At 37.5% G+C, this 26749-nt stretch overlaps 1 protein-coding gene across 3 annotated transcripts in view; it reads left to right on the forward strand.

Moving 5' to 3' along the window:
• The window catches only part of ATP9B (ATPase phospholipid transporting 9B (putative)), a 149560-nt gene that overhangs the window by 38773 nt on the left and 84038 nt on the right, over window positions 1-26749 (forward strand). For all 3 annotated transcript variants that reach the window (XR_011902803.1, XM_072328536.1, XM_072328535.1), the window contains exons 7-8: window positions 3651-3702; window positions 20660-20754. Coding sequence is in view for 2 of the 3 variants with exons in the window: in XM_072328536.1 (XP_072184637.1) it covers window positions 3651-3702; window positions 20660-20754 (147 nt within the window). In the remaining variant the exon portion in view is untranslated. The remainder of the gene's footprint in view (window positions 1-3650; window positions 3703-20659; window positions 20755-26749) is intronic.

Below are 26749 nucleotides of genomic sequence, written 5' to 3' on the forward strand. Positions count from 1 at the left end.
ATTATTAGAACTTCTATTTAATTCTGTATTGGATTGCTACGCTGTTACTTTTCCAAAATTTTAATGCTATTGGTCAAGTATTTTAGCCTGTTTAGAAGTAACTGAAGTTTGTAGGCATGAAGCCAGTAACCTGAAACTTGTGTAATGGATTTATGTCAGGGTTGGCAGGGAAGCTGTAAAAATGTATAGCTAATCTATATGAAGGCAGTTTATCTGGTTAATTGTTATTGTCATTTAATTAAATATTTAATTTTGAACTTGCATTTTCCCCATCCTTTTTCTATGTTGTTTTAGGGCTAATTTGCAGACAATATATAGTAAGGTTACCCTTTGTCTTGCGTTTTTTTCTTCCCAAATCTGAATATGAAACATTTTGGGTTGTTTCTGTGCTTGTGATGTATAACAAATGTGATATTCTGTAGTAATGAAGATAGTAAATAAGCTGTACCAGCTGTGGTTGCATGTGACCAGCATCTTCAAGGGGAATACTGTTGACAATCATACAAATTGCTACCTGTTGTGCTTTTAGCAATGCATGAGAATTGCTGCAAATGGTGACTTAAAATTACATGCCTTTATAAACAGTTAAGGTGTAACTAGAAATTTGTTTTTGGCTGACCATGAAGAATTTTCAGATTAAAAAGGACAAGCAAAAGGCTGACAACTTTTTTGCCTCAGCCTTCGCTGGCAACTGTTCTTCACACATCCTTAAGGCAGAGGGGTTGGAAGGTAGGGGCTGAGGGGCATTGATCCTCCCACTGTAAGCGAAGATCATGTTTGTGACCACCTGAGGATCCTGAACACTCTTAAGTCTATGGGACCCAATGAGATGCATCCCAGAGTCCTAAGGGAAGAGGCTGATGTAGTTGCTAAGGCACTCACAATGACATGGCATGACAATGCAAAGTTCCCTGTGTCTGGAAAAAGGCGGCATTGCACCTATTTTTAACAAGGGTAGTGAGGATGACCTACTGAGCTACTGACCTCTCAAGCCTCACTTCTGCACTGGGGAATATCATGGAAGAGATCCTCCTGGAAGCTGCACTAAGGCACGTGAGAGAGAGAAAGGTGATACAGGAAAACCAGCATGGCTTCACCAAGAGCAAGTTTTGCCTGACCAATGTTGTGGCCTTCTATGATGGTGTTACTGCATCAGTGGGAAAGGGAAGAGCCGTTGATGTCTTCTACTTGGACTAAGAAGGCCTTTGACACAATCCATCACAACATCCTTCTCTCCAGATTGGAAAGATATGGAGGTGATGGCTGGACTATTAAATTGACGAATAACTAGGTGCAAGACCTTACCCAGAGAACAGTGGTCAGTGGCTCAGTGTCTGGATGAAGGCCAGTGATGAGTGCCACCCCTCAGGAATCAGTACCGGGGCTGATGCTCTTTAATATTTTCGTCAGTGACATTGATGTTGGGATCAAGTACACTCTCAGCAAGTTTTAGGATGATACTGTGTTGTGTTGTCAACATGCTGGCAGGATGTTCAGCCTAAAGAAGAAAGAGTTCTGGAAGACCTGAGGGTGGCCTTTCAGCATCTAAAATGGGAGTTGTAAGAAAGGAAGAGACAGACTCCACCCTGTCCCTGTAGATGCTGTGACAGCTGGAGTCAGTCTTTGTGCTACCTGCAGTTGTCACTGTTCATAGCAGGGAAGTTGTACTAGGTGACCTTTAAATGTCCCTTCCAACTCAAATAATTCTGTGATTACCCAGTGGAATAAGTGTGTTAGAGCTGCTACACATTGTACATATTTCAATTATTGTCACGGTAAAATGTAGTTAGGACTTTTGTGGGGGTGTTACAAAAATGTATCTTCTGCTTTGCTGCAGTGAATCAGTTCATTATTCTGGTTTGAATCACTATTTAAAATTTACAGGCAGAATTTTATACACTGTATTGGTGATTTGGGATGTTCCATTGTTTCATGCTTTGAATTGAAATTTTCAGGCTAGCTTGATTCCTGTTTGAAACCCATCCGTGCTGCTGTTTCTTCTCTGAAGTGTATAACTAAAGTTTTCTGTAGCTTGTGGTTTATGCAGAATATAGAGCTACAGCTGAATTAACAGTATTAATTTTCCAGTTTGATAATAATTGAAATGCAAAATAATTTATTAAGTTTTGAGATGTTTTTGTATTAAATATCTTAACTTCTTAAGTTGGGAAGTTCATAAGGATTTTCAAGGCTAAAATCCATGAGGTTCACATATGTCATATCATGGGCTTTGTCAGCTACATACGTAGTTTTCCTTTCTACTCTTTCATTAAGCAGACATTTGAGCTCTTCAAAAAGAAAAGATGAGCCTTAGCTATTAAGTGATTTTCAAGGCAATATCAAAAAAAGTATGCATTGAACATGGATACTTGAAATTCTCAGATGGAACTGCATTTCTGTGTGGAAAATATTGTTCAAAGTAAAACTTTGTGTTATATCATTTTAACAAGTAACCTGAAATTATTATTATGAAGTGTATTTTAACATTAAGTTGTTAGTCATTGTTAATCCTTTGAAACTTAAGTTTGTAAGTGAAAAGCAAATGGAACTTTGTGTTTAGTTCCAGAATTGAACAGGACAATATGTGGTGGACCAGATGTAAGTTGTGATAGTAATGAATTTGTTTCTTCTGTATTTTCTCTTATCACTGTTGTCAGCATTCATTCTGGTTCTTATCAGCTTAGCCTGTCAGTGTACTTTTCTAGTCTTAGATATCTTTCATGTTTTGACATGTCAGATTTTTTTTGTTTGTTTGTTTTTCTTTTAATTCCCCAGTTTTTCATTCTTAAACTCTCTGCTGTCAGTGTTTAACTGGTGTACAGGTAGATGCCTTGTTTCCGAGTGATTAGTGAGTGCAAAGGGTCTGGGTAGTCTTGAATAGAAGACTATGTGTGTGGGTCAACAGTTATTATTCAATGTTGTTTAATCTACGAAAGCTTGGATTTGACATTTTATAGTCAGCAAAAAAATTGAAAACCTTAATTGATACAGCAAGTTAAATACTTGAAAAGGAAATGGCAAAACAGGCCTGCAGGTGAACTTGCCCTAGGTATGACTTAAATACTAAGAAGGGAAGTCTATTCAATTCTGCCTTGGCAAAGGAGAGGTTTGTAAATATGTGAAACTTGAAAATGTTACTCCATGCCTTGCTTTTTCCTCTCTGTGTTTGTTTGTATGGTGGGGGTGAGAAAGAGGATGCCTGGTAAAAGCTGATTTATACTGCATGTACAGCTTAAAATGCTGAGATGTTTGAAATGTCATTGCTTTTTTTTTTTTTTTTTTTTTTGCTGTCAGGATTTTGCTCAATAGAATATTACTTTTAATATTTCAGTGAAACATATTCAGTGATTTATAGTCTTGAAGCACTGTTTTTAGTCATAAAAATACCAGTCCAGGTCTTTGAGTATTTATGATACACTTATAAAGAACATCTGAAAGGATTAGATGCCATTTGCTTATTGTATAATTTTTTGAAAATATTGATTTCTGAATTGCAAATACGGAATGTAAAATGCTTTGATAAATCCTATTTTAATTGAGTTTCAATCCAAGTTTGACCTTTTGATTACAGGATCTTGGTGGGTGTTTGATTGGAATTCACTTTTTTTCTACTTAGAATAAACTGTACTTTTTTCTTCCTCTCTCCTCAGAATCAACGAATCCCATCTGACATGGTTTTTCTCAGAACATCAGAAAAAACTGGTATGTTTCAATAATTCAGGTTCGCTACGTGATAACTTGATTGTTGTGGTAATGGTTTAGATTGACAGCAGGAAATCCACGTTCATCAGATTAATGGGGGTGTGAGGAGCAGGAGCGTATATATCTGAGAAAAATAGTATGCTTGGACTTCAAAATGGGAAATCTTACCATGAATTGTAAATGCAAGACCTGTAGAGTTGCATTCTTTTAAATAGATGATTGATACAACAGAACTTTAGGTAATGCAAATATTAAGACTAGTTCAGTAATACTTTAAAACAATATTTGCCTAATAACAGTATTTTTGGATATTGTTGCAATGCATTAAATGTCACTTGATTTGATTTTCAGTTATTTAATTGAAAAGAACTGAAACAATATTCTACTGATGTGGTCGAAACGATTTTAGAAGTGTAATAAAGTGATTGAAAAAAAAATTAGGATGACTAATTTTTTTTTCCTTTTGAAGTGATTTGGGCAGTCAGACCTCTGTCAACCCCACATAAACAGCAAACGAATATCGACCAAAAAAACTGCAAAAAACTTCCCCTCAGTGAGGGGGAGGGAAGTAGTTCTCATTAAGTCTGTTTCTCCTTACATGGTGATAAGAGTACTCCTGAACTCTGATAAACATGTATCTCCTTTACATGGGCCCTATAAATTACAGCTGTTTTGATTAAAGTTTGCAAGTGACTCTGGGGTAGCCCCCATGTAACTCAAATGAATTTGCCTTCTTTACATCAATACAGATCATGAAGAGCTGTCTGATATTTGTCAGACAGCACTAACTTTCAACATAGTTATAGCTGTGATGTTCCTAACCTTTGTGTTAGGAGTGCAATCAGTCTTAGTTATGATTTTGAAGTAATTGTTAAGTTCACCAGATCATGTTTAACTCGTCTGGACTAGTAGTATTTTTAATAGTTTGTACGTATAATTTCAATCCTGGTTAATTATCCTCTGATCCAGAATCCACAGTTTACTAAAATTCACAATGATTTTAACAACTCAAAGATCTTGGATCCAACATGATTATAAAATGATCGATGTTTCCTTTTGGTCTGCTTGCAATATCATGACATAACCACTGAAGCCTAGAAGTGTTTCAGTTTGAATCGTAAGAACTCAAATGACTCCTGCTAGAGAAGCAGAAATATGACTCATGGATTTGTAGAAGAATTACCTTAAACTAGGCCTGTTGTATGCTATGCTTTGACACTAAAAGATATGTTAATGTAAATTTGTCTTAGTCTTTACCAGTTATAATGTACTAGGTATGTAGGCATTTAGAAGCATTTGTCATCTCCATTTGCAGGAGTATGTATCACTGCCAATATCTTCAAGTGATGGATGTGTGGCAGAAATGTGATGAGAACTCAGTATGTAATAATGTGTAGAGTTTGGTGTTTTGAAAACATGGAAGGCTGTCCCTAATCGGGATCAGCATTCTCACTGCTGAAATAAAAGCAAGGTCAAGCAGCTGTATAACTTGCAATGACAAAATTTCTTTAATTACATTTTGCATATCTACACTTTAGCATGTTTTCATCAGCACTGATTCTTAAATCTGTAGATTCTTATAAGGAAATTTATAAGACATTGTGTAGTCTGCTCTCCCCAAAGTACTTTTAATTGAAGGAGGGGCCACAGCTATGTCAATGAACAATCCAGTCTCTGTATTGAGGGCCATATGAGGAGAGGCTGAAGGAGCTGGGAATGTTCAGCCTGGAGAAAAGGAGGCTCAGGGGAGACCTTATTGCTCTCTTTAACTTCCTGAAGGGAGGTTGTAGTGAGCCTGGGGTCGGCCTCTTTTCTCATGTCATTAGTGATAGGACTAGAGGGAATGGCTTCAAGCTGCGGCAGGGGAGATTCAGGCTGGACATTAGGAAATATTACTTCTCATAAAGGGTGGTCAGGCACTGGAATGGACTGCCCAGGGAGGTGGTGGAGTCACTGACCCTGGGGGTGTTCAAGGAATGATTGGATGTTGTGTTGAGGGACATGGTTTAGTGGGAGCTATTGGTAATAGGGGAACAGTTGGACTGGATGATCTTTTAGGTCTTTTCCAACCTTGGTGATTCTATGATTCTATGTATCTTGACAGGAATATATATAATCGTAGATCTAGGATACAGAGAGAATTCTTGTGTGGAAAAAAAAGGGGGGAGAAAAGCATTTAAAAGTAAAATTGTTCAAGTCTCCTTTGGTGTTGAGGTTTAATTCAGACAGCTTTAAAATTTTCTGGTAATCTGCTATCTGGAAAATAAAGCACCACAATTTAAAGGTTTATAATATAAGATTAGCCTGTCTCTAAAAAAGTGAATGTGCTTGTTAACAAACCTAAGTGTACCTGCAAGGTAAATGCTCATTATAATACAAAGTGAACACAGCAAATGCAATGAAATCTGCCCGAAAGTTCAGATATAAAGAATTCATTTTTACTTTTACCACACACGGAATGTGATTTTTGTATTTCCAATACTTTTTCTATGAACATGAAATATATTGGCTATTTCTGTTGATGTTGTGCTCTCAAATATATTAAAAAAAAAAAAAAAAAAAAAAAGTAAAACCAAATCAAACAAGAAAAAATATAACAACAACAACAACAAAAATCCAACACTGAATTTCAAACATATGTCAGTAACTGTTTTTCTGGCTAAAGAATGAACACATATCTGTCATTGCTTTTTCTTGAATGTTGCAGTTTTGACTGATTTATGGTTTAGTTTATAGTCAACAGTTTAAATACTTTGTAAAACACAGCAGTGTTTTAAAGTTCCTTGATATCTTTGGCTTGTACTACTTGGTTGAAAGTTACTCTAGGACAGATAATGTCATAATAATATTGCCCATAGAAATTAGGCTAATTGTGTTATTTGCTAGAGCCTTTGTAGTTGGAAGAGCCAGCAGATGACTACCTTCAGGTATGTGGTGTGCTCCAGGTCTAGAAAAATTTGTTTATTATATGCTACAGCTAGTTTTTTAGGCTGGTGATAAGTAACAGTGCTCTCATTTTATTGCTGTTACTTTTTGCTGTTGTTAGTAGTTTTTTAAGAGGGTAAGGGCCAATTAATCTTATTTTAACACTTCTTTTTTTTCCTAGGGCGTATACTTATCTTAGATATTGCATTGTAATTGTATGAATAGGACAGTTGTTTTTACTTTTCAGCCTTCCTTGGTAGAAGCTGATTTCCATAGGATGAAGTGGAATTTCTTTTTACTAATCTATTCCAGGTTTTGAACTCTGTAAATCTGTCTTTGCACAGAATTAGTATTTTTGGCAGACACTAAATTCTATACAGAGCAATGCCAATGATTCTGAAATAAGGTTTTCCCAAGTGTCAGAATATTGCACAGACTTGAAAGGGTGGGCCTGGGTAAACCTAGTGATGTTCTACATGGCAGAGTGCAAGGGCTGGAGGAATCTCGGACATCTGTATAGACTGGGAGTAGTCCTTGAGAGCAGCCCTGCAGAGAAGGACCTGGTGGTCCTGATGGATGAGAAACTTAACATGAGCCAGCAGTGTGCTCTTTCAGCTCGGAAAGCAAATGGTATATTGGGCTTCAACAGGAGAGGGGTGGCCAGCAGGGATAGGGAGGTGATTGTCCCTCTCTACTCTGTTCTTGTGAGGCCCCATCTGGAGTACTGTGTCCAGATATGGAGCTCCCAGTACAAGAAAGAGAACTGTTGGAGAGGAGAGCCATGAGGATGATCTGGGGGCTGGAGCACCTCCCCTACGAAGATAGGCTGAGGGAGCTGGGCTTGTTCAGCCTGGAGAAAAGAAGGCTGTGGGGTGACCTCATTGCAGCCTTTCAGTACCTGAAGGGAGCCTACAAACAGGAGGGGAGTCAATTATTTGAAATGGTGGATAACAGCAGAAGTGGAAATGGTTTTAAGTTGAAGGAGGGAAGATGTAGGTCAGATGTTAGAGGGAAGTTCTTTACTATGAGAGTGGTGAGGTTCTGGAACAGGCTGCACAGAGAGGTTGTGGATGCCCCGTACCTGGAGGTGTTCAAGGCCAGGCTCGATGGGGCCCTGGGCAATCTGATCTAGTAAATGGGGAGGTTGGTGGCCCTGCCAGACAGAGAGTTTGGAGCTTCATGATCCTTGAGGTCCATTCCAATCCAGGCCATTCTTTGATTCTGTGATTGCATTGAGATATGCTTCCACCAACAATATTGGAGCTGGAAAAACTGTAAAGACAAATCTATTAAAAGATGGCTCATAGATGAATTTTAATACATTATTTTCTGCAGACTTTCAGCAACTATCAAATTGGCAAAAGTGGCTTTTCGTTGTGGGATTTTGTTCTTGTCAGAGAAAATACTCTCAATAGCAACTGGTACTGGCTGCTCTGTTCCACTCATTGCAGCTAGTGCAACTGGGGGGTACTTCAGGCCACCTGATCAAGGAGAGCCTATTGAGGAGGCCTTCATGCTTCAGCTGCAAGAAGTGTCATGTTTGCAGTCTTATCCTGGTGGGGAAATTTCAGTCATCCAGATATCTGCTCAGAAAGCAATATGGTGAGCTGCAGGCAATCCAGGAGACTCCTAGTCCATCGATGATAATGTTTTGGTTCAGATATTTGGCAGATCAACAAGAGGTGAAATGTTACTGGATCTGATGTCTACCAGTGTAAAGGGTATCATTAAAGACATTAAACTGGAGGGAGCCTGGGCTGCAGCAACCATGCTTGGAGTGAGTTTGTGATCTTGAGGAATGTGAGCCTGGCAAAGATTGGAATCATGAGAGTGAACTTCAGGCTGTTTAAGGAATTGCTGGAAGAGATCTCATGGGAAGCTGTTCATAGAGACAAAGGAATGGAGCAAAGCTGGCTACTCTTCAAGGATGCCTGTCTGTGAGCGCAAGTGATCTCCATCCCTCAGAATAAGAAAACAGGCAGAGGAGTCCAGAAACAGTTGTGGCTTGGCAAGGACTGACTAGCCCAAGTGAGTGAAAAGAAGGGCATATCCTTGGAAACAAGGATATGTCATCTGGGAAGAATACATAGATGGGATCTGGACATGCAGAGATGGGATTAGGAAAGCCAAGACACGGAGGGAACTGAACTTGTTGAGGGATGATTAAAAAGAGGGGATTCTATAAGTACATTGTTCAGAAGAGACAGGCCAAAGAGAGCATATCATCTCTGATAAGTGGAAAAGGAGAACTGGCTACAGCAGATGTGGAGAACTGGCTACAGCAGATGTGGAGAACTGGCTACAGCAGATGTGGAGAACTGGCTACAGCAGATGTGGAGAAGGCTGAGGTACTCAGTGAGTTCTTTGTCTCGGTCTTCACTGACAACCAGGATTCTCATATTGATCACACCTCTAAATTCCTCTAGGTGGGAACTGAGGGGAGCAAATCCCTTCCCACTGTAAGGGCAGAAAAAGTCTCAGACTGCCTCATAAGACTGAATGTGTATAAGTCTATGGGAACCAATGACATGCATCCTAAGGTGCTAAGGGAGATGCCTGATGTGATTGCCGAGCTACGCTCCATCATACTTGAAAAGTCATGATAGTCAGACAAAGTCAACAGTGACTGAAAAAAGGGAAACATCACTCCCATTTGTAAGAAAGGGAGGAAGGAGGAACTGGAGGAGTACCTACCATTAAGACTTGCCTCTGTACCTGGGAAGCTGTTGGAACAGATCCTCCTGGAAGACATGTTAAGGCACACGAGGGAAGAGTATCTGAGACAGCCAACATGGCTTCACCAAGGAAGGTCATGCCTGACCAATCTGGTGGACTTCTATGATAGAGTGACAGCACTGGTGGACAAAGGGAAGGCAATGGATGTCATCTCTGTGGATTTCTGCAAGGCCTTTGACACGATCCCTACCACATCCTTGTTTCTAAATTAGAGAGGTGGATTTGAAAGGTGTGCAATGTGTTGGATAAGGAATTGCTTAGAAGTTGAATCCAGAGGGTTGTGGTCCAGGTGGAGACTGGTAATGAGAGATGTCCCACAGGAGGGTCTGTCTTGCAACCAGGCTGGATGTGGCTCTGGGCAGCCTGGTGTAGTGGCTGGCAACCCTGCTCATAGCAAGAGGGTTGAATCTAGATGATCATTGTGGTCCTTTTCAACCTAGGCGATTCTGTGATCTATATCAATAGCATAGATGTTGGGATTGAGTGCACCCTCATCAAGTTTGCTGATGACACAAAGCTGAGCATTGCAGATGATATGGCAGAAAGAAGGTATGCCATCCAAAGGGCCCTTGATAACCTCGAAAAGTGGACCGTTGCAAACCTCATGAGGTTGACCCTACATAGCCTATCAGAGTCCCTATACTCCTCCCAGGATACCTGTCCCTGCTTCCATTGCCTATGCATTTTATTCCTGCTTTCTAGTTTGACCAGCTGGTCCCCATTTAGCCTTGCCTTACTTCCTTTCCTTAGCCTTACCTTCCTTTCCTGTTTTCCTTCACATGGAGTTGGAAAGGAGATTCCTGCATAAGCACTGCTAATCAGGTCTAATGACCTTGCTGTGGTTTTCAAGTTTTTTCCTAATTTTGGAGATGATGTTCAAATCCATCCTAATGTATTCATATTGAAAATGTAGCTTGGGTTTGCGATCTTATCCTATCTTCTGCTTGTGGCTTGAGGTGGGGGTATTTGTACCTGAAATAGAAGCGTGTGTAGACTTGAACTAACTTGTTTTGCATCTCTCTTCAGTAGTAGAGACACTGATGAGGGTCAGTCTGCCTTGTATAGAATACACAGTTGAGAAAATGCTGGCTTCTCCATACAAATGCCAAGGCCTGTGTTTCCACAGTCATTGCTTTTGGTATGTATGGAGAGTAAATGAAATTTAGTTTGTATTTAACTGCTTCAGTTACAGTTGTGATTGCAGGTGGTCTTCTAGCTTTACAAATGTTTCTCTGTCTGTCAACAAAAGGGAATGGGGAAAAATAAAGATCAATTTCTCTGCTTTTTCCTGTAGCAAAGTCCAGTCTTTGTGGGTGGTCTGTTGCTTCCCTTTAGGCTCCTGTTTGGTAAAGGATAATGTACTTTCGTCTGCTGAATTTTTAATGCCTGTTGTAATTTGAATTTATTAGCTTCTTTGGCTTGTTTTCTGTGTTCAAATGTTGTGATATATTAAGGCTTTACTTAGTTAGTGGTGTGTCTCTCAAGTTGATTACTTTTTCCGCTTCTAAAATCTGGGAGACTAAGGGCACTTCCAATGAATTCTGGTATATATGGCTATGGACTTTTCTTCATATTGGTTTGCTTATGAGCTCTGCTTTTATCTAGAGGAAAAACGTCCCTTACATAACCTACAAGTACTATGCTTTAAAGGTGTGTAGACATTTATATAATTTTGCAGTATCTGTCCTTAGAAGATATTTATATAGTGCTTTATTATAGTGTATATTATAGAGTATTGCTGTCCAGTCAGAGCTCTTGGAGTAGGGAGCCTGGTTTATTCAGTGCTCTTAAAATATGCTTTGAACGTTTACTTGTGATATCAGTGTTAAGGTGTGCCTTGCACTAGGATTAGAAAACTACTTGATTAGCTCAAATCTTAGTAGACAATTCAATTTAAGGAAATAAAAGCTACTTGAAATATCCTAATTTCATTTTTGTTACAACAGGCAGTAATTTGTGAATTGTCCTATATAAAATACCTAGTGCAAGTCTGACTAAGATTTGAAGAAGGAACGTGTTGAATTCTGAAGCAAACTTGCACTTAGCATAGTTTTCACAATACATTTTTAAATGAGAACCAGTTTCCTGGGAGTAAACTAGAATGTTTTCCTGCGGGCCCCTTATGAGCATTGTGTGTTAAGGAAAGTGGAAAAAAAAAAAGCCAGCTGAACCCAGTTCATAGACTGTAGTAATGATTCAAGGAAAAATATCTAACATGGATAATACTTAAGGGAATTGCACTTGTGGAATAGTATCCACATTGTGTGATTTTCCTCTTGTAGTGGTACCTTAAAATCATTTGCAGATTAGGCACTTTGTTTTTCAAAACAGCCGTAACCTCTTTGATTGCAAACAGTTCAGTTTCATCCTTTGATTTATCCAAATGCATAGTGTACATTGTGTTAAAGTAGTCTGTTATTTGGTGAAACTATTTAGCTATGCTAAAGTAGGATACCACCTGGTAGGTTTTTTTTTTTTTTTTTCCTACTATGTTAAAATTACTCAGTTTGGAAAATATTTTTATCTTTAAATTTTCTGAGGGAAGATGTGACAGCTGTTGTTTGTTAAGAAGCAATTCTAATACTAACATGTGTATTTACATCTGACTAGATCTAATATGTTGTTGGCACTAGCAAAATTGCTTTAAAAATGGGTGAGCAAAGATGAAAATATTGACAGTTTCTGTGTTTTAGTCAGTTTATGTGCTTGGATCATTCATGGGGTAAATCCCCATAGGTTATTTCAGTTCTAAATGTCAAAAATAGCTGTAATAGCAAACGAAGCAGGTGTGGAAGCAGAGTGATGTCAGTGATAAATATTCCTGTTATTTTTATGAAATCTGACAGTAGAGCTGATATCTGCCAAGTAAGTGATTTCCATATTGTTATAAAGTGGCATTCAGGCCTCCTTTGTTTTTCTTTCATCTGGGAAGTGAAGCAAAATCATGGTTAGAGTTCTAAGGTAACCAGATTATTAAGTATGGCAGAGTTTTAAACTTATTATTACTGTGTGTGTGTGTATATATGTATTATATACAAATTATATATAAATTTTTATATATATATTAAATAATTTTCTTACAAGATAGAAAGATGTAAATTTTAGGAAAATATTTGAACAGTTTGGATTATCTTCATCAATGAGATTCTATAGAAAAAGATTCATAGTCTACATCAGAAAAATAATGGAGCAAAGTGGTGCTTCAAAACCTATTAAATATGAAGGATGAATTAATGTTTTGAATATCTTCTCGTAAACCTCCTTTATGTAAATCATTATGTTAAAATTTGAGTATGTGAACATAAATGTGGATGACTTCTTTTTCTGCCTCAGAATAGTGTTTGCTATAAGTAAGATAACTCTGTAATGTTTTTAATAAAAGTAAAAATTCCTAAATCACACTGAATCAATACAGCAATGAAAAATAAAAAGGCAGTGGATAAGGCTTGGATTAAAAGCATTTGTGTGCTTGTCAGTGAGGAACTTGATGAGTTTGATGGTATCATATTGACTGCATATTAATACATGGCATCCTATAAGACCATCAGCTGATTGTTTAGAATGTAAATGAATCTGTTGATGGATCCAGTGACTGATGGCTTGAATTCCAATTAATCAATTGCTTCATCAGTTTCTTAATTCAGATCAAATAACTCAAGTACACACAGTTGTTTTAATGGTATTAAGAGAAATTAATGCTTTTAAACTAATTTCATCACGCTTCTTTAAATGCAACTACAATTTGTTATTTGCATCCTAGCTGATGGTGTTATAACTGGAATGTTTAAGATGGTTCAGCTATTCTGGTGTGTTGATTTTCTTTATTTTTTATTTTTAGAGTTCCTTAGTAGGCAACATAACAAAGCTTTCTGCGATAGTGGTAAATGAAACTGTCATCTAACATGTTATCCTGGTGCTGCTACTCATCTTGTCATCACTTTAAAATTTTCATGCACATAGTCACTTAAGTAATATAAATTACTTAAAAATTAAGTTGTTAGTAAGTGATCTTGTTAGGTGTGCAAAGTCAATATTTTCTCGATTATTTTCTAATAACCTATTGCTTTCACTGCTTTTGTCTTCAAGCTGGAAAGGGTGTATTATTTCTAGATAATATATAATGGTTTATGACACTACAGTTCTACATGCCCTGCTTCACAGTGACCCATCAATTAATTTATTCAGCACTTCATGCACACTCTTCGCTGTGACACTTAGACGAGTTGGTCTTAATTTGATTGCCATTAAAGCCTTCCTTTCCTGACAACTGTTGTCAATTATACAAAATAAAATCAAGTATTCATAAGTAGGCTGTAATAGGATATAGGCAGACAGATTTAATAATTCAGTTTTGCTAAGGCTTGAAATGCATTAGTAGTAGCTGTTGTTCTCATTTGTAAAAAATTAATTGGATACAGATCTTCAGAGAGAAGACAGACGTAATTTCATTTATTTAGATTTGATTGTTGAAAAGAGCCCAGACCTATGACGGTGGTTTAATGCCGTCTTTGTGGATAACTGACATGAATTTCTATTAGTTACACGTTAGAGAAAGTAAATATAATTTAATGCAATTGGAGACTAATTTAAGTGAACATATTCTACACATGCTTTTGGTGATAAATTTGTAGTGGAATGCAGAAAAATAAAATAATACACCTGCATATCTACTATGTACAAGTAAAATATAGTTGTTTCCCTCCAAAGCATCTTTAGCACAGTAAAACAATTAAATGTCTCATGCTATATTTTAATTCAACCCATAACTACCCTTCAGTCCTTACTGGCAATTTTTTTTTTAAGCCTGCTTAATTAACTTCAGTGTTCTCCAAGAGAAATTTAAATAAAGTTTCTGAAACTTCTGTTCTGTGTTGCTGCTGTCTTCCTGTACACTATTCTTTACTATATACATTGGCATTGGTAACAAATATTGTGTGGGCTCTACTGCAAAGGCTCTCTGAAAACAAACTTGGGACTGGACAGTCGAAGTGCAGAGCAGGAATAAAATGCACAGGCAGTGGAAATGGGGACAGGCATCCTGGGCGATGTATAGGAATTCTGGTAGGCTGTGTAGAGATGAGTTCAGGAAGGCCAAGGCCCAAATGGAACCATACTTTTCTCTTGGAAAGAGAGAAAGAGATCCAGAACCAGAAAAGGAAAGCCCAAGAGAGCAGCACACCCCTCAGGTTCAGTGAGCAGTACAGGCAGGCTGATAAAGGACAAGCAAAAGGCTGAGGTACTCAACAACTTTTTTGCCTCAGCCTTCACTGGCACCTGCTCTTCACACATCCTTAAGGTAGAGGGGTTGGAAGGTAGGGGCTGGGGGGCAGTAATCCTCCCACTGTAAGTGAAGATCATGTTTGTAACCACCTGAGGATCCTGAACACTCCTAAGTCTATGAGACCAATGAGATGCATCCCAGAGTCCTAAGGGAAGAGTCTGATGTAGTTGCTAAGGCACTCACAATGACAAGTCATGTCAGTCACACAAAGTCCCCTGTGTATGGAAAAAAGGCAGCATTGTACCTATTTTTAACAAGGGTAGTGAGGATGACCTAGGGAGCTACTGACCTCACTTCTGCACTGGGGAATACCATAGAAGAGATCCTCCTGGAAGCTGCGCTAAGGCATGTGGGAGAGAGAGAGGTGATACAGGAAAACCAGCTTCACCAAGAGCAGGTTTTGCCTGACCAACATGTGGCCTTCTACGATGGTGTTACTGCATCAGTGGGAAAGGGAAGAGCCATTGATGTCATCTACTTGGACTTCAGGAAGGCCTTTGACATGGTCCCCCACAACATCCTTCTCTTCGTGTTGGAAAGATAAGTGATTGTTTGATGACTGGACTGTTAAATTAATGAGGAACTGATTGCACATTCTTACCCAGAGAGCAACAGTTAATGGCTCAGAGTCTGGATGGACAGGAGTGGTGTCCCTCAGGGAGTGGGTGCTCTTTAATATTTTTGTCAGTGACATCAATGTTGTGATCAAGTGTGCTCTCAGAAAGCTTTCCTTCCTGTTCTTCCTTTCTCATCTGTAGGCTTCTCTTAAGGCTAAATATTTTCAATCACTCCAGAATCAACCTGTCTTTGAGACCTTTTCTTCACACTTTTTCTAGAAGCAGGCAAGTCACAAATGAATAATCATGTTATTGGTGCACATTTAAGTATTAGGCATTAACAGAAATATTTGTTCTATATGTGTCCCACACATATATGCTGAATAAGACCTTAAGTCCAGCGATGACTTAAGTAAGATTCTCCCTGCATATTCTACATTTAGCACAGGGCCTTTTTTTGGCAAATGTCAGCCAGATATACCAAGGCCTCAAGTTAACGTTTGTGGATGACTGTCACTGGTTGAGAGTCTTTTGTCCTGTGACAGGGGGTCTCCATCTGCCAACCATTCCCCTGTGGGAAGCCAGCAAAGATGTGAAAAGGAAGGATTACAACTCAATTGAGATAAAGAGAACCTAATTTACTAGAAATTGTAAAGAAATGAGAGATAATACATTATAAAAGGAATCAGGGGGTAATGAATCAAACAAATGAGAAATATGCCTTTATAACTGTGCTGCCAATGGTACTGACTAGAAGTAAAGCATCATGGTGATGTCACCTATGTCACCTGCTTCCCTCCCAGACACCATGTGGGCTTAACAGAAGCTGCTGGAAATTGCAGCTCCCCAGCAGCCATCCCGACTCTGTCAGTTTCCGGCATGATGCTTGATATGGAATATCTACAGAAAACCATGGCAGTGAGCTTTTTTATCTCTGCTCCAAAGTAGAAAGACTGTTCTGAAAGTAATACCTCCTATTTTATTATGTTGGCCCACTACATCAGAAGTGGATGTTGGTGGTATGAAGGTAGGGGTGCCCCCATTCCATTATGTTTTGTGGCTTTGCAACAGCTGGCAGCAGAGGAATGGTCTGGCAAAATGGTGTCTGACATGGAAGTCTGTATGAAACAGAGATGTGTAAGTGAATTCTTTCATGTGGACAAAATTACATTATGTTCAGTTTAATATCTCAAGTACCTTGACTACTGTGTTCACTTGTGGAACCATCACTACAAGAAAGGCATTGAAGCCCAGGAGGCACGTTCATTAAAGGGCAGCAAAGCTGATGAGGAGTCTAGAGCACAAATCCTATGAGGAGCATCTGAGGAAACTGGTATTGTTTAGTCTGAAGAAGAGGAAGCTCATAGGAGACATTATGGCTCTCTACAAATACTTGAAAGGAAGTTGTAGCAAGGTGGGTGTCAGCCTCTTCTCCAGTGTAATTAGCAATAGGAGGAGAGGGAATGACTTCAAGTTGAACCAGGGGAGGCTCAGGTTGAATATTACAAACAGTTTTTTCTCAGAACGAGTGGTCAGTTGATGGAATGGGCTGCCCAGGGAGGTGGTTGAGTCACCATCCCTGGAGGTGTTCAAGAAATGTTTAGATGTTGGACGTAGTTTAGTGGGGAAATATTGGTAGGTGGACAGTTGAACTAGAGGTCTTTTTCAGCCTTGATGATTCTATGATATGAGGTACTACAGGGTTGTCAGACTATCTAGGACACTGAATACACCTTCATTAAGGTTGCAGATGACACCAAGCTGGGAGGAGGTGTTGATCTGCCTGAGGATAGGAAGGCCCTGTAGAGGTTTGCTGGGCTAAGGCCAGAGATAAAGTTCAACAAGACCAAGTGTTTGGTCCTGGTGTTTGATCATAATGATCCCATGCAATGTTACAGGCTTGGGGCAAAGTGGCTGGAAAACTGTGTGGAGGAAAAGGACCTGGGATGTTATTCAGTGCTTGGCTGAACATGAGCCAGCAGTGAGTCCAGGTGACCAAGAAGGTCTGTGGCATCCTAGCTTGAATCAGAAATAGTATAGCCAGCAGGAGCAGGGAGGTGATCATCCCCCTGTACTCAGTACTGGTGTGGCCACATCTTAAGTACTGTGTTCAGTTTTGGGCATTTCACTACAAAGAAGACACTGAGGCCCTGGAGTGTATTCAGAGAAGGGCAACAAAGCTGTTGAAGGATCTGGAACGCAAATCTTATGAGAAGCGGAGGAGGGAACTGGCATTATTTAGTCTGGAGAAGAGGAGGCTCAGGGGAGACTTTAATATTTAGAAGAACTTCTCAGAAGGAGTGGTTAGGCATTGGATCAGGTTGTCCAGAGAAGTGATGGAGTCACCATCCCTGGTTGTGTGTAAAGAAAGGGTAGACGTGTGTTACCTAAGGACATGGTTTAGTGGGCAACATTGATGGTAGGTGGACGGTTGGAATAGGTGAACTTAGAGGTTTTTTACAACCTTAATGATTCTCTATTCTAAACAAGCCCAGCTCCCTCAGCCTGTCTTCATAGAAGTGCTCCAACTCACCATCTTTGTGTGCCTGGATGCAGCACTCCAGGTGGGGCCTCATGAAGGCAGAGTAGAGGGGAAAACAACCTCCCTTGGTCTTTTGGCCACTCTTCTTGATTCAGCCTTCTGGGCTGCAGGTGTACACTGCTGGTTCATGTCTAGCTTTTTGTCTGCCAAGACTCCCAAACCCTCACACGTCCATTTTATTGTGATCAGAAGTTATGTGATTATTTTAAGGGAAAAGTTGAAGTTGTCGGCTTCTTGTTTCACAGTCTTCATTGTAGACTGTGATGATATTCTTAGAATCTTAAGACAAAAGTCTTGTACAAGTTTCACCAGTTTCAACTGAAGTAGTCTTAAAAATCAGTTTAATGCTACTTGGGCAGCGCCTTTCATGGTCATGCTATTGTTTTATGCCTGTCTTCAACTGATTATGCTAAACGAATACTAGGTAGTTGTAAAATAATTTAATTGTACTTTCATGACATTTGCACTTCAAAGAAATGATTAAATTGTTCAAACCTTGTGTAATTCCTTTAGATTTAACCTTATTCTAATTCAGATTGCACCAAATTTTTCACTGTAAAGACAAAAGTAAGTCTGCTAATATTTGGTGATTATTGTTCGTGGGAAATGACCATCTGAGCACTCCTACTGCCTAAATAAAATACTTCCAATTTCTCAATTTTCCTTTATGCACAGCCTTTGTCATCCTCTTAGGGATACCCTGTGTTAGAGATGCCCTGTGTTCAGTGTGGAATTTTATTTTCCAATAGGTATGCTTCGATTGGTAAACATTTAAATTTATGTCTACTCCTTTAAGCAGCAAATAACTTAAAAATTTGTATGAATATGATAAACTTCTCTATATACTGGAAAATAATTTCCTGCTTCAGTAGTTAACACTCAATTAAACAGGGATTTGCAGTTTATAATGTTTATGTAGATGTTCTTTCCTTGCATGTCATATTCGCGTAATAAATGCAATAGATTAATACTGATGTAAAACATTCTGTCAAAGTGTACACGAATCAAAGAGAGTTTAAGAACATATACATAATGTTTGTGATTGGGTGTGCATGTTCAACCTTTTAGCTCGCCTGGGCCATATTGAGTGAAGAGGAATTGTCTTGGGCTGCATAATAAATATGTAGTTAATGTGTATAAGTAACAAAATGTAGGGGTTTTTGTTATTGTTGTTGGTTTTTATAAAAGCATGAAAAAGAGGGAGCAACAAAAACATAAAACTAGCGAGCTGAACATAGATACAAGCGTTTGGGAACGGTTTAGTTGGAATAGTTGTTCTTTTTTTCCAGAAGTCATTGATACTGGTTTTAGAAGTCCTAGTTACTGCTGTCTAAAATATATGAGGTTCAGAACTTCCATGCAGTGGGAAATATTTCGGTTGTTACAGTTTTGTGGGCTCTGTGGGAGTCAGGAGTTGTTTTTATGCATTGTTTTTAATTGTAAGTTTAGTCTCCTGCGTTTATAACTTAGTTAAATGAGGCCTAAAATCTCGTAATTCTAATTACATACAACCGATGAATTATTAGAAATGGGAAAGAAGATTGTATTGTTTCAATTTTGCTGTTGTGATCAGTATTGAAAGCTGACTTAGCAGAAAGCAATCCCTTTTTCTGGATAGAACGGAAACAGCCTACAAGATAAGTTATTGATGGAATTAACTGCTGAAGTGGAGAGGAAATGTGACTGGCCAATACATGTCATAGTGTGAGCTCTATTAAATGAATATATGTGCAGTCAACCATTCACAGGAGCCACTCTGGTCTTGAACTGCATTGATCTGTAGTATTAATTCTAAATGAAATTGATGGAAGAGAACAACCATTGACAGGAGGGGTAAGGAGAACTATGAAATGTCTTGTACAGGGAAAGTATGACAGAAAGTAGACTGATCAGTGCCATGGACAGAATATTCACTGAAACTGAGGAATATCTAGGTGCTGCTAGATATCTCACCCTTAGTTATGATGCAGTATATGCCACTGAACATATATATATGTATAAGTACAATATTTTACTTTAGAACAAAATCCATTAAGAATACCATTGAATTTTAAATCCTATTTAGTCTTATCTTGAGCCTTACATCAATAACATATGTAGTACTCCATATTTGGTGATACCATCAGACTAGTTATACAGAGCCTATCGTGGTGGGGGAAATCATGTTACTACTCTTCAGTTTCTTGAGTACTAGTTTTCTTTCTTTAGAGCATACCAATTCTCTTCAGTATCTATTAGTCTGTACCTTGAGCTTCCATCATGTTTTAACTACTGTACATGTAGTGACTGGTTTCTTTAATTCTGAGTCTTTGACAACTAGAAGTAGCTTTAAATTAATTCCTTTAAATAGAATATGTAGGAGCCTGGATTGTTCTTTGAATGTTGTTCATATGAAGGGTTTATTTGAGGGGAAAGGTTTCAGTGAAGCTACGAGAACATAAGTAATGGAAGCTTGTTAAGTGTCAAAACAGCAACAAGAGAAAAATGACAAATGTTGTTTTGTTTTTCTCTTGTTTTGGAATTGCACAAGTGAGAAAAATCCAAAGGGAAAAAGATTAGACCTTTTTCAACTTTATCCATTGAAGTGTTAGCTCTTTCTGGTAATATATGAAAACTTGTTCAGAAACTATTAATAAATCTGTGAAACAGGATTTTTTTTCCCCGTGTTCACAAAATAGCAATTGTTAATTCTATCAGGAAAAAAAATGTTCTATTTTCATGACAGAAAGCATTTTATCAGCAGTCACACATTCCAAAGTGTAAGTTATTTTATGTGTACATTTATTTAAAACATTTGTAAATTTGCTTTACTATCACTCTAATAATTTTATTTTAATTTTTAACTCAAACTGAATTTCTGAGATCTAAAAACTAGTTATGTCTTTCTAATTTCAAGTTCATCTTTCTAATTTCAAGGTTCATGTTTCATTCGAACTGACCAGCTTGATGGAGAAACAGACTGGAAACTGAAGGTTGCTGTCAGTTGCACACAAAGATTGCCAGCTTTGGGGGTAAGCATTTCATTTATTTACTTTTAAAATACCTTGAATATGTACATATTTCCCTTTTAGATGTGGCAGTTAAAATTATTCAGGTATATGTGCAATAAGAAAATCTGTTACCACAAATATATATATATGTTTTGCAATAAATTGGGGATAGGTATTCTACTGAATGGTGAATGAGAAATTGTATATGCAGATATAGTTGTTGAAAGGAAACAAAGAATTGAATTTCTGTCTTTCAACTTAGTGATTCACGCTGTGGTCCACACTTGGAGCTCGATAGTAAACTGAAAATACTATTGTGCTACACTTCTGCATAGTCCCTGCAAGTGCAGGTCATTCTTGCCAGAGAAATCATTGCTTTTATCACTAATTTGAAAGCTTGGGAAACAGTGATCTGCTCTTGGATGGTAAAATCAGTAAGCCTTCTGATTCGAGTAGATGATGTGTGGAAGCTCATGCAAGGAGAGTTTCCTACCACTTGCCTGAATGTATTTTTACAAGTGTGGGTTTTTTGAATATATATACGTCTGAAGTGTAGGTAAATACATAAAGCTATTAAAATTGTTCAAAAGGGCACTATTTATATAAATACATATAAATATAAAGGCACTATTTATATAAATACATCTACATTCAAAATATGACACATCTCTACTAAAAATAGGTTTTTATAGATGCATCTCATAATAAATTGTGTCATATTTTGGAGGATCTTGTTTTGTAGAAACGAGTTCTCTTGATATTAAGAGACTTCCTCGAAAGATAATACTCAAGATACAAGGTTGTGGAAACTTATTTGTACAGAATTTTGGGTGTAAAGGAAAGTGTATCATTAATTGCATGTGCCACCTCAATAGTACAAGTAAAAGGACTATCTACTAGATCTTAGCAGAATTTCTTCAACTATTCTTAGTAAACTTATAGAGTTCCTTCCACACTAAAGATAGCCAAAGGCAGAGAAATTTCCTGTGTTCATAGTGCTTTATCTACTGGCTTCACATGTGGCAAGGAGAAAAACCCCATAGGTGAGAATTTAGAGAATTGGGAATGAGGAGTGGAACTGAAGGTCGATCATGGCAGTCAGGGATGCTAGATTAGGCATTAGACAGCAGTTCTAGTGCAGAAAGTGATTGTCAGTTTTTAGTATATGGTCATTGCCCCATCTTGTTTTCTCATAAAAATGTTGATTTTTAGCATTTTGAGCATGCATTTACCTAAAATCCAGTCAATTTTCTATCTTTTATATATTTATATATACATACATATATATATATATATATAATTAGTGCTTTTCATATGGATTACAGCTGTGTGCAACTTAACTGCTTTTTTTTTCTTTGTTTTCTGTTTTAAATTCCCTTTCTGTTTGGAAGGATCACTTAACTGTGTTTGTTGACTGCAGTTCTTCCTGCAGAGCAATACAAAAAGAGATGTGGGACAACAGGGAACTGTAGTATTAAAACTTTTGCATTATGTTATTTGTTTAGGGGGAAAGGTTTATGAGTAGATTTGTCTGGAGTATGCTGATGATCATCTACAGCAATGATATGAAATAATATTTAAATCCGTGTCTTTGATTTAAAGGAAGTAATTATTTGCACTTGTTTTTACCTATGGAGAATAAATTGGAATCTATAGGAAGATCTCCATTTGAGTGGCTGGACATGCAGCTTCAGATTTTTGCAGAAATGAAGGTTGGTTCAGGTCTTGATTGTCTGAGGCACGTAGGGGATGGAAGAGTGATGTATCACTGAGAAATTACTCAAACTGGAAACAGCATGACTTAACTGTCCAATATAGTAATCGTTCCTTCCTTAGTTTCATAGTTACTGCTGTTAACCTAAGTCCTGCTGATCTTTTTAAATTCTCCCTTTTCATGAGCTGCAACCGACAATTTGAATTCACATAATAAGTTAGTTTAACATTTAACAAGCCTTACCTGGTTACCAGCAAGAAATGGAAGCAACCAAGCACCTAATGTGCCCTTACCCTTTCCTACATTCACACAGTTATGATGTAATAATTGTTTACCTCACAATAGGCAAGACTTGGTCTTCATGACACTTCATATGTTTTCTGCCAAGTAAACTGAACTATTTTTTAACTTACCTATTGCATGGTTTGGTCAAACCATTGACACTTGATAGTTCCCTCACTCTCATCACTATAACATTTTTTCCCAAACCTCTCTTTTCAGAGAATATTGATTTGGGGTTAGCCGTATACTTCTGAAGCATGTGGGATTTTATCTCAAATTATTTTAAGTGGCTAATTCTTAACTGGTCTTGAGCTGCTTGCAGTGCTTCACTCCTAGGTTCTGTCTCTCTTCACATTGTTTTGGGGAAATTTGTTTCAAACTGTTTGGAGAAAGTGGTAGCCAATCGTTTTTTAGGGGATCCCACAAAAAGTAAATTGCACAGAAGGTTGGAAGGGACCTCAAGAGATGGAGTCCAACATACATTCCAGACAGCTGTCTCTATTCCTGCAGGGAGCAAGTTGGTATTTATTTATCGCCTGCAGATACTTCTGCCTTTACTAGGTTTTAAATAACATGCAATGCTATCTGTCATCTGAAGAAACCATGTGGACAGCTTTATAAGGTTCTTTTGAAGCTCTAAGAAAGCCATGAAATTCAACCACACATACAAAATACCATTATTTTTTGTAGTTCCTAATAGAGTCATAAAGCATGGAAAGATATTTGTACGCCTTACACATGTTTGTCTTTTTTATTTTATTTTTTTGTACATCAAATTAAAATGCAGTGGGCAGAATTATGTTTTTATAGCAGTTACCATAAAAATATGGTTTGTGAAATATTGTAGCAATAGAATAGACACTTTAAAGATGTAAAGTTGTTTTTGTAGAGGTAGGATAGTTTTGTCACCCTCTGAAATTTTCAGTCCAAGCTGTCTTCATATATTCGTGTATATTCTTTATAAAACATTCTTTACCTTGCCTCTGTTTCTGTCTTGCCAACGCACTGTTTTACAGCGATGATCTTGCTAATATGTGCAATATGTAACAAGGGAATGTTCTCTTTGATAACATTAATAGTATTTTTGGAGAAAATTCTTGGGTTTTGGAGCCGTCTAGTGAAGGACTGATCTTTGTGTTCTAGGTTTGGGTCAACTTTGGTTTTGTTTTCTCTCTTCAAAATGTTGAGAGAAGCAGGCTATGATCCTTCCTGTGTGAGATGAGCCTCTTGTGCCATAATTCTTGATTGCCACCTGCTGGGCCGTTGGTGAAATAGCTGTGGCAGACTGGCACGTTGAGGGCCCCTCCTTCAGGTCTTTTCAGCTCAAACTGAGTGCAAGTTTTATCTGTATAAGGATTGGTGTGAAAGAGTTTTGGGTTTATTTTTGTTTGTGTGTGTAGGTTTGGTTTTTGCTAAATTTAGAGTTAGTTGAAAGTGTACAGAGAGTGGATGGAGCGTAATGGATACTCTCTGGCTACAAAGAATTGTTTAAAGAACCCAAGAGTCTTTTAGGCTTGTCTGTTTCAAATACAGGAGTTGTGCTGGAATTTGATGCCGCTGTAAACTGGAGTAAAGTGCTGTTATTTGTAAGGCTGGGTACAATATTGGGTCAGATTTGTATTTCTTTATGATAAACCAGTAATTCACTGAACAAAATTAATCTGTTTAGAAGTACAGAGTAGTATGGGGTACTGTCTCAGGTAAGCCATTTTACCCTCAGCATCTCCAGGCTGATGTTATATATTATATTATTTTTATTTTTATATGTTATATTATATTATATTTATTTTTATATATTATTTATATTTATTATTTATATATATTTATTATTTATATTATTTATATATTATTTTTTTCTTGCCATTTTCAGAGTTTTTTTCCTTTACTGGATTCAATAGGTTTGACTAAACTTCTCTTTGAAATAGCAGATATTTGTTGCAGTAGTGGTTTTTCCAACCTACAGGTGTTGACTCCTATTACAGTGTCTTCTCCATGTGTTTGTAGGGCATTTTCAAATCTGAGACTTAGTTTATTTTTGCATATTAAAGTATATTTTTAGTAATGTAAGGGAGCATGTGCGAGTTGAGCATAAGCATACTAAACAATTGGGTGATATATTTAACTAATATATGCTGTGTAGTTCATAGAATCATACATTTTTAATTTCTTTAGTTACCTGACATAAATGTTGCGAGTATCTTGTGTTGGTGTGAGCTGTCAGTCACACCAAGAGAGCAGCGCTGTAACCTTACCCGCTGTGACACCAAGAATAAATATGCCTGCAGACCTCCAGACCTTTTCTTAAAGAACAGATGACACCATGAAGATGATCAGTGCAGATTTTGTTGTCTTCCTAAAGCACTTACTGTGATCAGAGAATTAAAATTTCAACGGGTCATCTAGTGATGGCTAAGCTGCAAGTGCTGTAAAAACTAGATTAGGTTTCTTGCAGTTTCATAGTTATAGGTGGAGTGTTTCTTTAATTGCGATATACACATTCTGGGGCATTCATTTCTGGCTTAAGTGATCAAGTAAATTTATTAACAGCAATGAGGTCACTGTAATTTTCAATAAATGGTGACTTGCTGATTTATATCAGAAGATCCATACAACAGTAAACAATGCCATTTATATTTAATTAGTTTTATTGAACCAAAAGCAATTTTATTTGTAATGAACTACATGTTATGATTAAGAATGTATTTTAATGATCTTTAAGTAAGGTGAACAAATGTTGCCCTTGACCTAGAAGAAGAGCTTTTTCTATGTTACTGGTAGCTGCAGGGTGATTGGTGAATTACTATGGTGAAATGCAAAAGAGAACATTTTTGTTATTGTATCATCAAGTCATTTCCTGAATTTCAGTGTAAAGGATGAAATGCTTGCTTTTCAGTTATTATTTTCAAGTTACAAGTACTGAAACGTGTGATGTAATGGTGTCATGTTTTTAAACATCTCATCTACATTTATATAAAACAAATGTTTTTTTGCCTAAGTTAATTGTTTTTACTTTAATCTACACTTGTTACAATCCTCCTGCCCATAACATAATGACAGAGCTAGTCTGCTCCAATGAACTAGTGGTTTGATGTTTATAATATGCAGATTATTCTTTCATAAAGCTAAACTTTATGTAGTCTGAGCTACTTAAACTATTAATAGTTCTCTCATTTTTAAAAAACATTACATCTCTGTTAGAGGAAATTGCCCTTTTCCCTACTTCTTTATAGAGGGAAGCAATGATATAAACTTAACCAGGTACATTTTACTTTCTCAGAGAGCTAAAGTTATATTTACATATAGCATTGTGTACAAATCTTGAAGCCTCCTGGCTGAATTCTCCATTGTATTTTCTTTTAATACATTGAGATGAGAAATGCACTACTGGGAAAGCAGCACTGCATGAAGGGACATCTTTGTAGTCCTACAGTAAACTTTATTGTTGAATGCAATTCATATGTAAATGTCAATCTTCTATAACCATTCTGTGGATTTCTTTTTACCATTGTGTTACGAGAATTCAGCTTCTGTATTTTATTGGCAAAAGAATGATGCCTATTCAGTGTACGGAGCATTGGTCTACAGTAAAGAAAATGTCCTTTTCCCTTCCCTTTTCCCCAATAATGAAGAAGTGATTTAGGAAGCTACTGAGCACATGTAATAGGCTTGTTTTACTTCTTTCTGTCAATGAACTTCCATCCCAGATTTCTCCTGGAGAAGATTTTGTCTTTCTTTTCAATACTCAGCTGCTTGCAGTTTGTGGAATCCTATCTAGAATAATGCAAGAAGTGTGTAGGCAGTGTGCAGATCTCAGTATTTCAGACAGGTGAGGTTGAGTTGAAATTTAAAACGGGAAAAAAAAAAAAAAAAAAAGGAAAGTTTGGGTTTAAAATTAGAAATACTAAAAGAAAAAGGCACTAAAGGAATGTAGTAGAAATTTTTACGTTTAAAATAGAACAAAGGAGGACATCACAATAGAAGCAAATACTTGTAGAAAGATTGGAAAGTGGGAAAATATAT

Source organism: Excalfactoria chinensis, chromosome 2 (assembly GCF_039878825.1).
Source record: "Excalfactoria chinensis isolate bCotChi1 chromosome 2, bCotChi1.hap2, whole genome shotgun sequence".
Classification (NCBI taxonomy): domain Eukaryota; kingdom Metazoa; phylum Chordata; class Aves; order Galliformes; family Phasianidae; genus Excalfactoria; species Excalfactoria chinensis.